This window comes from Solea senegalensis, linkage group LG9 (assembly GCF_019176455.1).
Source record: "Solea senegalensis isolate Sse05_10M linkage group LG9, IFAPA_SoseM_1, whole genome shotgun sequence".
Classification (NCBI taxonomy): Eukaryota; Metazoa; Chordata; class Actinopteri; order Pleuronectiformes; family Soleidae; genus Solea; species Solea senegalensis.
Window position 1 is genome coordinate 9106263 of NC_058029.1, and position 13044 is coordinate 9119306.

The 13044-nt window shown below is 38.5% G+C and overlaps 1 protein-coding gene across 1 annotated transcript; it reads left to right on the plus strand.

Annotated features, from left to right (window-relative positions):
* The first annotated feature begins 3905 nt into the window (after positions 1-3905).
* Positions 3906-12321, plus strand: LOC122774433 (V-type proton ATPase subunit C 1-A-like). Its single transcript, XM_044033708.1, has 13 exons — positions 3906-4053; positions 5473-5634; positions 6172-6239; positions 7428-7513; positions 8137-8231; positions 8450-8541; positions 8940-9038; positions 9171-9239; positions 9389-9481; positions 9826-9919; positions 10387-10484; positions 10582-10708; positions 11679-12321. The coding sequence occupies exons 2-13, from the start codon at positions 5503-5505 to the stop codon at positions 11775-11777; spliced, it is 1152 nt and encodes a 383-aa protein (XP_043889643.1). The 5' UTR covers positions 3906-4053; positions 5473-5502; the 3' UTR covers positions 11778-12321.
* The last annotated feature ends 723 nt before the right edge of the window (positions 12322-13044 follow it).

Here is a 13044-nt window from a genome sequence, read left to right on the forward strand (position 1 = left end):
TAAAACATGTTCTTTGCAGTTATTCTATTTTTAAACACTAAGTCCATACAGAAACTCCATGCAACCATGGTGATTATACATTAACCAAATATTTACCCACAACAAATAACATGATGTGCAAGATCACTTGTGTTCACTTCAGAGAATTAGATGAGCATTGAATGCTCATTGGGGACAAAAATAAACAATAGCAACTATTGTTTCACCAATGAAACTATTGCTCAAAATTGTGCAAGCTCAAGAGGCTGCGTCTTCGCCTCGACGGCAGGCACAAAACACAAAAGCTGTTCCGTGTTTTGTGCCTGTTTTCTCCGACACTAAATGAGCCTATATATATATAAATAAGTCTAATCACACATAGCATCTAAAGTGACTTCCAGTGAGGCACAATGTTTAATTTCCATTGTTTGGATCATAATGGCCATCGCAGCTACTGGCTATGCGACAGTGAAACATGTGTACCACCCACTATGAGGGTAAATACTCCAGTGGCTGCATTGTGCAGCAGGAATTCTTATTTGCAAACATTGCAAACAGATTACATCAACACAGAGACCTTACGTACATGTATCCTGACAGACCACAAGTCTGAAGCGAAGAGGAAAAAACAACATTGTGACCCTAAAATAAAAATAAAAAGAATTCCAACAAATTAATTGTCTATATCTTTTCAGCATGACATGTATGTTATTAACAAAACTCAATCTAAACTTCGCAATATGTCTACACTTGAATTAGTATCTGATATTCCACCATGAATTGCTATAAGACTCAAGCACTGTACTGTACGTTGGTTTCAGCTCTTTCTGCCAAAGAATGTTGCCGAGTGAAAGGAAGAAACTCCAAACCAACTTTTCCTCACACTGATCTGAATGTTAAGCAGGACAGTACAAAGCAGCTGCCTGTAGGAATATAACAAACATACAAAAAGGAATCCCAGTGACAAACCGGATCTGTCGTACAACATTTAACGCAACATTCCATTTGGGAAACATCAATCACCAGACCCACGTCCCACTCTCCAACTAAGTTTTTGTATATTCCTGTTCAACATCAAAAATGAAAATGAAGATAGAGGTGATGTATGGAGGTGATATGAAAAAATGTCACCTGTAATGTGAGATTTTAATCAATTACAGTGTAGTTCAGAACTAAACTGCTGTGTGGACATGACCGTTTGGATGCAAAAAGAACTTAATTTGAATGGATAGTCTTGATTTTTAACATCAGTAAACATTTTCCTGAAGAGTTCATGAGTTTTGGGTCTTCTCTAATAAAACATGGAGTCAATTTTGTAAATGATGTTCCCATTTACTGGAAAATAGACAATAAAGTGGACACCAGTGATTGACAGCTGGTATCGTACAGTAGTAGCCTGGTTGAAGATGATGCTCCTGAACTTCTGTCATCATGAGAGTTCAGATATTTGGTTGGTGATGTCATGACCAGTTGTGGTTATGACTCGGAGCTCACAAGTATAATCTGATTACCTGCAATTTCCAGTGTGGACAGTCTGTCTGCAAAGATCTAATTTTGAGAAAAATGTGTCTGTCCATGATCATCAGATGAGACTCAACAAACAGCTATTTATCTAGTGATCATGGCCTACTGCAGCTTTAAGACAAACGTGTCACTTTGTCGCAGATGGAGATTTTACATTAACAGAAATTACTCACATTTTGTTTTGAAGCAAGACTGAAATTTGACTTGTTGGCACAATTGCAATTTTCTTTTTTTTCCCTTTTTTTCAAACCATTCAGAACTTTTATTTGTGCCAAAGAACATACGGTAATGCCAGCTGAGAGGAACTGTCGTTATCTCTGGGCTTTCCCACAACATGTCATTTACAACAATGGTATCAAATTGGTGGAGGGACACAGCAAGATATACCATGATGGTTCAACAATAACACAGCCTAAAAAATGATGCACATTTCACCCTCATGTCCTTCCAGCAGATTAATTCATAAAGTTATTTTCATCACTCTGTGTGTGCAGTTGAGATCTCTACGTGTGGTGACATGGTTTATTGTTATTTTGATACTATTAATATTGTTTCTTAAGACTTTAATCATGTTTAATGTGTCAATCACAGCAAGAATCCTGTATTTCAGCATTCCATGTTTATACACACCAGCTAGTATTTGGATGTGGGTGTCCCGTGGGCCAGAACTGGCCCATCAGAGGGTCCAATCCGGTCCGTAGGATTAAAATGTGAAACACTACATTTTTTGGCTCAAGATACTCCAGATCCACTGTGATCTGTACGTTGTAATGCACATGGGTAAATGGTAAATTTAGGCATAATATTGTTGAAATTGAACTTATTTTTCTCAAGAAATTTCACGTTTTGTAAAAAGATACTTCATTGTATATAAAACAAAGGGAGTTCTTGTTGTTTATAGGTTATTATGCTATCATTTTACTGGTTTGACACCCCTAGTTTAGAAATTGCACAAGTGACGTGGTGGTGGAGTGTACATTACAACAGTTAATGGTTGTTGAGAGCTTCAGGAGTGCACGCAAGGACCCAGTGTGCCATATGAGTGAGACAGATCATCATTAAACCTCTAATTTCTTTTCTCCATTTAATCCCATTTCTTGTTAGAGCAACATTTTTGTTTGCTACTGAACCAGAAGCGATTATAAAACAGACTCTCAGCAGCAGTAGCCCGTGCTCTCTGCAGACAGATTGATTGTAGCGTGTGTGCGTGTTCTGATAAGATCCCTGCAGATTGGCCTCTGGCCAGCCATGGGCAAACTCAACCTGCTGTTTGATGTCGAGGGTTGGCTCCAGGCAGACCAAGCATTGTGTACCAAACAATGAACCCCAGGCCCACTGGACTATAAACATGTCCCTTTGGGGGTGTTTTCCTCAGATTCCACACAGGAGACACCCAAAGTCAGGAAATCTGACCTGGCTTTTCCAAATTTAGTAACTCTAAAGTCTCAAAGGCTGCTGACTTGGCATCCAGGATCTTTCTCTAAAAATGTCATAATGCTTTTGGAGCGTTGACTGAGGCTCAAGTCTGTGGAGGTCAAGCAATTCAGGAAATCTGTTCAAGTTCCATGTCAAGATAATAATTTAAAAAACTTTCACCTAATTTTTTTTTTTTTACCAAATATAGTTTTCTTAAAAAATATTTTTAAAAAAGCATAAACCTGAAGTGTTTTTGTTTACGTATAACATATTTGGCTATTTTGTGGATATGGATTAATCTCAATATTTTTTTTAATATCCTATCTTTGCAGATATATACATTGCATTACATTGTTCAACCGTGTGTTAACAAAATATCTGATCACATATGCAAGATCTCAGAACATCTAGGCATGTTGACACGGTCACCTGCTGAGTTTCAAATTGAGCAACAGAATGGGGAAGAGATAAAGTGAAAAAAGAGAAAATATTTGGTGAGCGGCAGTTCACTGGGCAAGACGCATTGTTAATGCCAAAGGAGAATGACCAGAGTGATTTGAAATGAAAGGAAATGGTCATTCAAATAACACCTCCATAAAACCAAGGTGTGTAGACAGCAGCAGAAGACCACACCTGGTGCCACTCATGCCACTTTAATGTGTTATGTAGCTAATAAATTGGCTGGTGGGTATGTTATTTTTCTATTTTACTACTGTCATTATATTATTTTCTTATAAATGTAGTATTATTTTTTTTTCGCAGAAAGGGTGTGGAAAACTTAATTTTTGTCTTTCATGAAATATCTAAGGAGGATAAAGCGGTAGATAATGGACGGATTAAATATCCATACTACTGCACAGAGAGAGGACTCTTTATGCACTGAAGACGCGTGAAGCAAACATGTGATTTGCCTTGGCTGCAGATCACCCTGTCCTCCAGCTGTGGTCGCTGTTGACTATGAGCAGATGGTAAAGAGAGAGAAAGAGAAGTCTTCCGGTTCCTCTTGCAGGTCAGCTGACTGTGACGCTGCTGTCAGGAGACCTCACGAACTTGGCAACTATGACATTTACCAAGGCTTAAAAACACCACGGACAGCAGTATTTTAACCGGTGACCGCTACATTTTAATACACATGTGAGTGAAATCGTCACACAGTCGCGTTAATCCTCTTGTGCTGTTGTTGTGGGCAAAGCTAAGTGGTATCCAGCAAGTGGCTAGCGGTGGCTAACCCCCTACTGGATGTTGCTTGACCTTAAACATCTTTGATTTGTGACACACAGCGTCATTTAATCTTCATTAATGCATTTCAAAATTAAGAAAACAAGTATGGCTGTTAAAAAAAGGCAGCATTTTTCATTAGAAACCCACAATAAGCTTCTGTTGTCGTAGCATTGCTTTAATTAGCTTGTTTCGTGTACAGTATGTTTTCTATTACACGCAGTTCTCTAACAGACGATATTTAGCAAACAGCGAATATGTTCACAATAATTTTGTGTATGAGGTTGCTTGATAAAATCCAGAGTCAACCCATATCACTAATGCATTAAAACAAGTTGAATGTGATATAATCTAGGGTTTCACCTTTAAAAAACAGTGTCTGTGAAGGTTTTCATTTATCCAGGTCATAGTCAGCTTCTGTAGTTAGTCGTAGATGACTGGATTTGCTTGGGTTAAGCTGAAGACTCCTCTCATTCACCTCTCATCCAAGAGGCTTCTTCAGTTCTGACTAACTGGTGGAAAAAACAGATATTTAGCCTCTGAGACTGAAAAGTGTCTGGCATCGGGTTGAGCAGTGCAGATCGTTAACAACTTTGACCCAGTTTCAGCCTGTTGGTTTTACCTAAGTCACAGCACAGCAAAGGAGGGAACGACAAAGGATCACAAACGCATCAGGGGAGCACTTTAAAATGGGCCTTCATCAAAACATCCAAAAAACATTGTTATTCCATATATTGCTATGTTCTGTGAGAAACTCCGATGGGTCTTCAACAAATTAGGCCCTAATCCCTAGGCACAAACAGAGCATGTATTCAGTGCAATGTAATGATACTGGGTCTGAGGGGTGAACAATCTGCATTGTTTAACTTAGCGACTCTGTAGACAGGTTTCAGTCTCAGAGCATAAATACCTGTTTTTCCACCAGTTTTAGCCAGACCTGAAGAAGCCTCTTCAGAGAGGAGAAATGTTTTTAACTTAACTCAAGCGAGTCCAGTCGCCTAAAACTAACAGTATTTTTTAAATTTCTTTCTCTTTCATATTGCTGATTCATTGGGATATCTCATGGAGTGTATAAAGGCAAGAACAATCTTTGGGTTTTAGGCTATTCCTTTTAGATCTGTAATTGTGCTGAAGTATATCGTGTGAGATTGATCCCTGTAAATATGTCGGATCATCTGTCTGCTCCATATTCACACAAATTGTCAAGCTTATTTCTTTTATAATGTGTAATGAAATTATTTTCATTGTCATCAGTCGTGTGTGGAAGAAAAGCTCATAGTTTCATTCCCTAAATGAGACTTTCACATTTACAGAAGTGTGTCTTTTTTTCCTCAGATTTTTTTTGGCCGTGTCCATTTTGTAACCATGTCTGAGTTTTGGTTGATTTCTGCACCTGGAGAGAAGACCTGCCAGCAAACATGGGACAAAATGATGGCAGCCACCACACGCACCAACAACCTCTCCACTAACCACAAGTTCAACATACCAGACCTCAAAGTAAGCACTGGGCTTTTTTCCTCTTTATTGTGACTTATACTTCCTCATCTGTACACAGCTATAACTTTGCAATGTTTTTAAATTTCTTACCCAAAATAGTTATACAACAGTTTCAGATGTTGTCTAATACCAACGTCACTCACCTTGTATATCCACTGTCAAGAATAAGCTGATTCTGTGTACGGGAACAGCCTGCACACAGATATGTTGCCTGCATGTTGCCACGTTAGTTAGGTGAAGGTTTCATCCACAGAGCAGTTCAACTTGTCTGGTTCCTCTCTCTCTGCTGAAGGTGAAGAAAACCTGTGGCCACATGGGACTACAGTTTTCTCCTCTAACTGTTAGCAATGCATGAATGAGTCTGAACAAAGAGGCGCCATTTGAAGCCCATAGGGCCCCCTGGATGTCGCTGCAGGCAGACTGAACTCCAGATGTCGCTGTTTAAACACAACCCCACTGACCCAGATCTGAGGACATAAGAGTCAAAAGTCATAAAACACATTGATGTTTTAATTGCTGCTTCCTGTGTCCACACAGGTTGGAACACTGGATGTCTTGGTTGGACTCTCAGATGAACTGGCCAAATTAGACTCCTTTGTTGAGAGGTATGCTTCCTTCCGAATTCTAATTTCAACTTCAGTGCTTACATTGTTACTTTATGGAGTTTTTCTACTCATGTAAATGAAGGAAAATGTCTTTCCTAACCTGTACAGACTCACTTATGTAGCTGGTTTACCACTCCATAATCTCTGCTCTTACTTTTTCAACAGTGAGGAATTTCACAGGGACACGAGGCTTGCAAGCCTTGCGATCTAAATTTGGCATGTTACAGTTGGGTGACACACCAGCAGCTCTTTCTTTAGTCATATTTATACCCGATGACTTATGGGACTTATGTTTCGCTGTCATTATAGTCTTTTGAAAACCTGACATCCAAAACTCACACACTCACCATCACTGCTCTGTCTCCTTTGTTGATGTTTCCCAGACTGTGGGAAAGCTTTGCAGTGCACTTTCATTTGTTCTGAGGAAACATGGAAAAAGGAGAATTCCTATGCTATTAAAACTTAAACTCATTGGTTATTTTCATTTGTAATTTTATGAACAATACAACATATTTTATTGTAATTAGTGTATAATTATTTTATTACAATTCTTTTTCTTAGGAGAGCCCTTATCAACTCGAGTGAAAGTTGTCCCCATAAAAAGAAAAATTCTAATAATTAACCAAAAAACATGTTGCAGTATTTCCAGTGGTTTTCTGTGTTGCTGAAATCACCTGTCACCAGCCATTGTCACATTAAGGGTCATGTGGAACAGATTAAATCAAAAGCCAGTAATTTGTTTCTATGGCTTTATCTTAAAATAAATTACTTTGTGTAAGCCTTTGTAGAAGTGATGGCTAAAACACAAGATATTTGTAATTGCTTTAAAATTGTATTTGATTTCTGAAAATAATCTTTAACCCCATCACAGTGTCTTGTGATCCTCCAAGGGTCATGACCTGGCATTTGGAAGCCACTGATGCTTTAGACACAGCTCCTCTTTGATGTGTCCCTGTACAGTGTGGCCAAAAATGTTACTTCTGAAAGTTGACCATGTTATAAATTGCCTTGTCAGGAAACCCCTTAACAAGACTATGTGAATCTTTCTGATGTGTGTGTATGTTTGTGCAAAGTATGGAGGATGACGATCATGTCAGCATGTGTGAGGTGAATGTGTGGTTTACTCTGGCTATGTACATGCACTTTGTGTTGGCTCAGTGTGTTTTGATGTCTCCTGGCTGTTCACAGTGTGGTGAGGAAGGTTGCTCAGTACATGGCCGACGTGCTGGAGGACAGTCGAGACAAAGTACAGGAGAACCTGTTGGCCAATGGAGGTACAGTTGTGGTTACAGTACCTGACTGCCAAAAAACTCTTAGTAGAAGGCAACAGTAGGAACACTGACATTGATCTGAAGTCTACAATTTCACAGTATACAGTCATGTTTTAGAATATAAGTAATTTAAATGAGTTGTCAACATAAATGTTGTGCATTACATTTAATCATGCACAGTGCCTATGTCTTTGCCAATATCTTTCCTCATCTTTCTCAGAGATTTCTGCTTCAGGAGTCAAATTCTTCAGTACAATAAAGCTTCTATGTTGCTACATTAAGTAACTACATTGCTACATTGCTACATTAAGTAAGCATCCAGGGCTACACAGTGATCTGAGTTGTTGAAGTTGTGTATTTTTTAATTTCTATTGATGCTTTCAAACTAACCTTCTTTGACTGTTGTACTGTATAAGTGGCATACATTTCTGTGAATGACATTGAAAAAATCCTCACAAATAAAATATTACCTTGCATTACTAGTCACCACTAGAGTTGATTGAGATATAGTATGTAGATCATAATATAGATTAAACCATCTTTAATTTTATTTTAAAAAACAACCTCTAATCTTGCTATATTGTAGGCAGAAAATAACAAGGAAATTCTTTTGCTGTCTAATTCAGTTGATCTCGTCACCTACATCACAAGATTTCAGTGGGACATGGCGAAATATCCCATCAAGCAGTCACTTAAGAATATCTCTGAAATCATCTCAAAGGTGAGTTTGGAAGGTTAATCACAAACCTTTTTTTTATAAATAAAATAATTCATAACATACTCATGTAAAGTGTAAAGTTACTTAATGTAGCTCACTGGCAGTAGCTGTATCCTTGGATACAGGAAGGGAAGTGTGTGATAAATTCTCATTTATCCACGTGTTGTTTCTCTCTATTTCAGTTGTAAATCATCTCAACCTTTCTTTTTAATATTTTACAGCAAGTAAGCCAGATTGACAACGATCTGAAGACAAGAGCATCTGCTTATAACAACCTGAAGGGAAACCTGCAGAACTTGGAGAGGAAGAATGCGTAAGTAAATGCATTTATGACAAACAATTTAATGTAGCCATCGAAAAATAAATGACTAGACCAAAATGAAGCGACCCCAGTCCCCTTCAGCAGCTTTAAAGACAGCACACATAGTTGCCTCCAAAACTCTGGTGTAAAGCATATAAGGCTTTCATTTTTGGGCTCCAACTTGGCAAGAATTACAATTTTTTTACTTAATGTTAATGCTTAATTGTCTTCATTTGACACATGAGATGTTGTGTTTGGGACCAAATGAATGTGTGCAGCATGTCATATATATCTTTCTTCTAAGAAAAAGTGGCAACGTGACAACATCACATCCATAAGCTGAAAACAAAAAACAGGACACCGTCACCATGTAACGGCCATGTTTTTGTACCACTGCTTTGTGCCACTAGGGGGAGCCTGCTGACCAGGAGCCTGGCCGACATAGTGAAAAAGGAGGACTTTGTGCTGGACTCGGAGTACCTCATCACTCTGCTGGCAGTTGTTCCAAAGTGAGTAGTACTTCTCCAGTCAACCGGAGTATCTTAAAGTTTTGCAAAGATTATTGAAAACATTGAAGGAGACAGTATTATACCACTGTCTTGTTTTTGGGGGAAACAACTTAATTCACCCTGTTTTCTCAGGACGGGCTACACTGACTGGCAGAAAACATACGAATCCCTTGCTGAGATGGTGGTGCCTCGATCCTCACAGTGAGCAGTGTCATCATATCTAAAATATTTGATCAGAGACATTATGATTTTGTACATTTCTTGTGCTATTTTGTGTACGATCTGAAACATAGAGTCATGTTAACAGCATTGTTTACGGCTGTGTAATAAGTTCCTCTGTTTTCACCCAGTCTGCTATTTGAAGACAATGACAGCGGCCTTTTTAGCGTCACTCTGTTTAGGAAAGCTATTGATGACTTCAAACACAAAGCCAGAGAGAACAAGTAAGAACTGTCTCACACACTCAACAGTGACACAGGTACAACATAAGAAATGCATGTTAAGATTTTAAAAAAGAAAATAAGCTAAGGATGAAACCAGAAGTGTCAATGATAAACTGATTTCCTTCCTCCCCTCACTGTGGTCAGACTTGATCAGACTTGTGCAATAACACTGGAACATTATATGCAATATTTCACGTAGAATGTATTAATGTAATTTTATGACCATTATGCTCTTAGTATGTTGTTGTTTCTATTTTTGGTATTGACTGTAAATGTAGGTAGGGTGTGTGTGAATTTTGGTGTGTTGCACAGCAATGTCAATTAAACTTATTTCTTATTTCTAGGTTTACAGTGAGAGATTTCCAGTACAATGAAGAGGAGTTGAAGGCAGACAAAGAGGAGATAACACGGCTCTGCACAGATAAGAAGAAGCAGTTTGTAAGTGAAATGCACACTATTGTTGTGTGCTCACCTATATTTGTCTGTGTTGCCATTGTTAAGACTTTGTTATAAACCAGGAGCTCATACTAAGAGCCCTACAAGTAGATTATCCCATTGCTGTACAATCTAGCTTCCATTTTCCTCCGGGGTATTTTTAAGTTTATTTCCTTCAATTTTTAGTGCATTGTAAATATACACATGCTTCTTAATTGTGTTTCTAGTCAGAAAATTCTGACCACACAAATCCACTGCAGTAAATATGTGTCCCGATCACTAGTGTGCTGCAGAAAAAGGACAGAAATATAGCCCTGTCTTCTGCCTGCAAGGGTTTTTAAGCAGCAAACATTCAAGTCACTCACTGTTCGCAGATTAATTCAAGGTTGCGCAGCAACTGCCAGATCCCAAACAGTCACTCGCTGTAAAAGAATGGACTTTCAAGACTCGGTTACACTTCCTCTATGCAGGGGCCGCTTGTTCGATGGCTGAAAGTTAACTTCAGTGAAGCCTTCATCGCCTGGATCCACATTAAGGCCCTGAGAGTCTTTGTGGAGTCGGTTTTAAGGTACAGCAAGCAGACGACTCACTGTGTAGCAGCAATGTTTGTAACTACACAACACAACAGTTGTTAATAAGTTGATGAAACTGTGGTGTTTGTGCAGATACGGGCTGCCGGTGAACTTTCAGGCAATGCTGCTGCAGCCAAGCAAGAAGACCATGAAGAAGCTGAGAGAAGTGCTCAATGATCTGTACAAGCATCTGGACAGCAGTGCAGCAGCCATCATTGATGTGAGTGACTCTGCTCTTTACCTTACTAGAGACATGTCAAACTTCAGGCCTGTGGGCCACATCTGGCCTGAGGTACAATTGTATCTGGCCCGCAAAATAATTTTAATGGCCTGATGGTAAATAACTAAAACACCGCTTTAGAGCTGTAAGCACCAACTCTTCCTCTCCAACTTCTCTAATGACACACTCGGTGGTCAGCACTTATACATTTGTTGTTTCTTTTTATGCATTTCTTTTCCTGAAATCACACCTGTTTTTTCATATTTGAAATATTGGCAGTTGGCTTGAAGGTAAAGTTATTAAAAATATTTAAAAATGTATTAATTTTATTGAGAAACAATGTTGTGGTCTGACTGTTTAAATTAATATTTCTGATTTTAGACTGTTCAATAAAGGTTAGTTTTTTGGCTGAAGACATTTTATATTTTGACCCCCTCTGTGATTGAGTTTAACACCCCTGCCTTACTGTAATGATAACACTGCAAGTATAGAATAACCATTTATATAAGCATTTTATTTCAAAAATATCACCCTTCTTTTTGAATCCAGTGACATGTCATAGCTTTTCCAACTTTTTAATACAAGTCTTTACACACCGTCTTTACAACAGTGCCTAAAAAAGAGCCTAAAAGCAGACATTGATGCTACGTAAACATAGTCTGTTTATACATGTTTATTTGGAACTTTATAAAACAGCAAATAATTATCAAGAAAGGCCTTATGTTGAGAATGACCTTGAGTTTAATTTTTTGTTCTTTTTTAACATAAAATGAGTGTTAACGAGCCAATAGCCAATGCATTTCAGTTGGTGTGTTCTGTCACATCTGCTCTCCAAATGGACTGGCAAGCAAATGTGTTTGTTCAAACTAGAAACTGGAACTAAGGAGGCTTCCATGCCTGAAATCCTATCCATCACTAACTGATTCTGTGTGATATTAACATTACTCTTCTCCTGTGGTCGTATTTCCAGTCTGCGATGGACATCCCAGGCTTGAACCTAAGCCAGCAGGAGTATTATCCTTATGTGTACTACAAGATCGACTGCAACCTGCTGGACTTCAAAGTCTAAAACGTTCCCCCTTCCCCTCTCTCCCTCTCCTCACACTGCCCTCTGCTGTCTGCCTCCTCCTCACTGTCTCTTGTTGCTTGAACGACAATTGCTGCATGTTCATTCCTCATGGTGACGACACTTCTACCACAATCAAGGGACAAAAAAAAAAGAGAAAACTTTTAAAAAATATTGTATTTGTTTACAACTTATTTTTCTTTACAAGCCACACAATTATTTGTGTATTTATGTGAATATTGCTTTAAAAAGAAATCATACAGGAGAATTGTATATTTACTGTGTCATTCCACGTGTTCTGTGTGTTGTTGGCGGTGACGTGTTCAAAACTTTGTGTTTGTTTTATCACTGTACCTGTGGCAAAAAAGTCTGTGTGTTTCTGATATTGTGGGCTATCACTGCAGATATTGTGACACAACAATGTTTTACCTGTGCGTGCGTGTGTGTGTGTGTTGTTGTCATGTTGTGTATATTTGCTGTTAAAAATGAGATCTATATCTGAGAATTGTGAAAGACATTGATTGAATAAAAATGATAGATGAATATATCAAACATCTAAAATGTTCTTTCGTGAATAGATAAAGATACAGAAACAAGTTGGAGGAGCCAGTGGCGGGATCATCCTCAGGCTGTTGATGAATACAGAGTTTCCATCTTAAGAGGAAGGGCTAGAGCGAAAAAATTAAAAGGCCAACTATACAGGGACATCCTTTACAGCACAGCATCACTTTCAGGGACCACTGAGGTGGGCATTTTCTATACAGCACTGAATATCATTTCCTCTAAGGACACCCTTGGGGTTATTCTTATGTAGGGGCAATAGGGAACTTTGTAACGGTGTCCTTTTTGATTGGAAGTGAACCAATACAAAGTTGTATCTCATAGGGCACTGCATCACTTTTCTCCATTCGAGACACTCCTTTAGAAACAATAATGTTTTGAAATGTATATCTTGCTTTCAGTCAGTAGAGCACTTCCTCATGTATTTACCACAACAGTACTTTTTGTCCATTATCCATTTAGTCCAAGTGCACTGCAAAACTGGAGATGGTATAGTAGACTTTTTCATCCTTTTTTAAGTGTTTGAAATGTCACTCCTCTCCCTGTACAGAGTGTTGCCTCTTAAGATGGAAAGTCAGTATTTATCAATAGTCCATTGTACTGAAAATGTAACTAGCAATGAAACACCGTTCTTAATGTTTATATTGGATGTGTGTCCCCTTCCGGTTTAAAAAGGAAACCTGTGTGTTTAGGATTTTCTCTGATCTGA

What these genes read in the sequence shown, in the direction of transcription:
- LOC122774433 (XM_044033708.1), top strand. Translation starts at nt 5,503, where the DNA reads ATGTCTGAGTTTTGGTTGATTTCTGCACCTGGAGAGAAGACCTGCCAG. An exon ending in TCAACATACCAGACCTCAAA is followed by an intron (nt 5,635 to 6,171) that starts GTAAGCACTGGG and finishes GTGTCCACACAG; the next exon opens with GTTGGAACACTGGATGTCTT. An exon ending in TTTGTGGAGTCGGTTTTAAG is followed by an intron (nt 10,485 to 10,581) that starts GTACAGCAAGCA and finishes GTGTTTGTGCAG; the next exon opens with ATACGGGCTGCCGGTGAACT.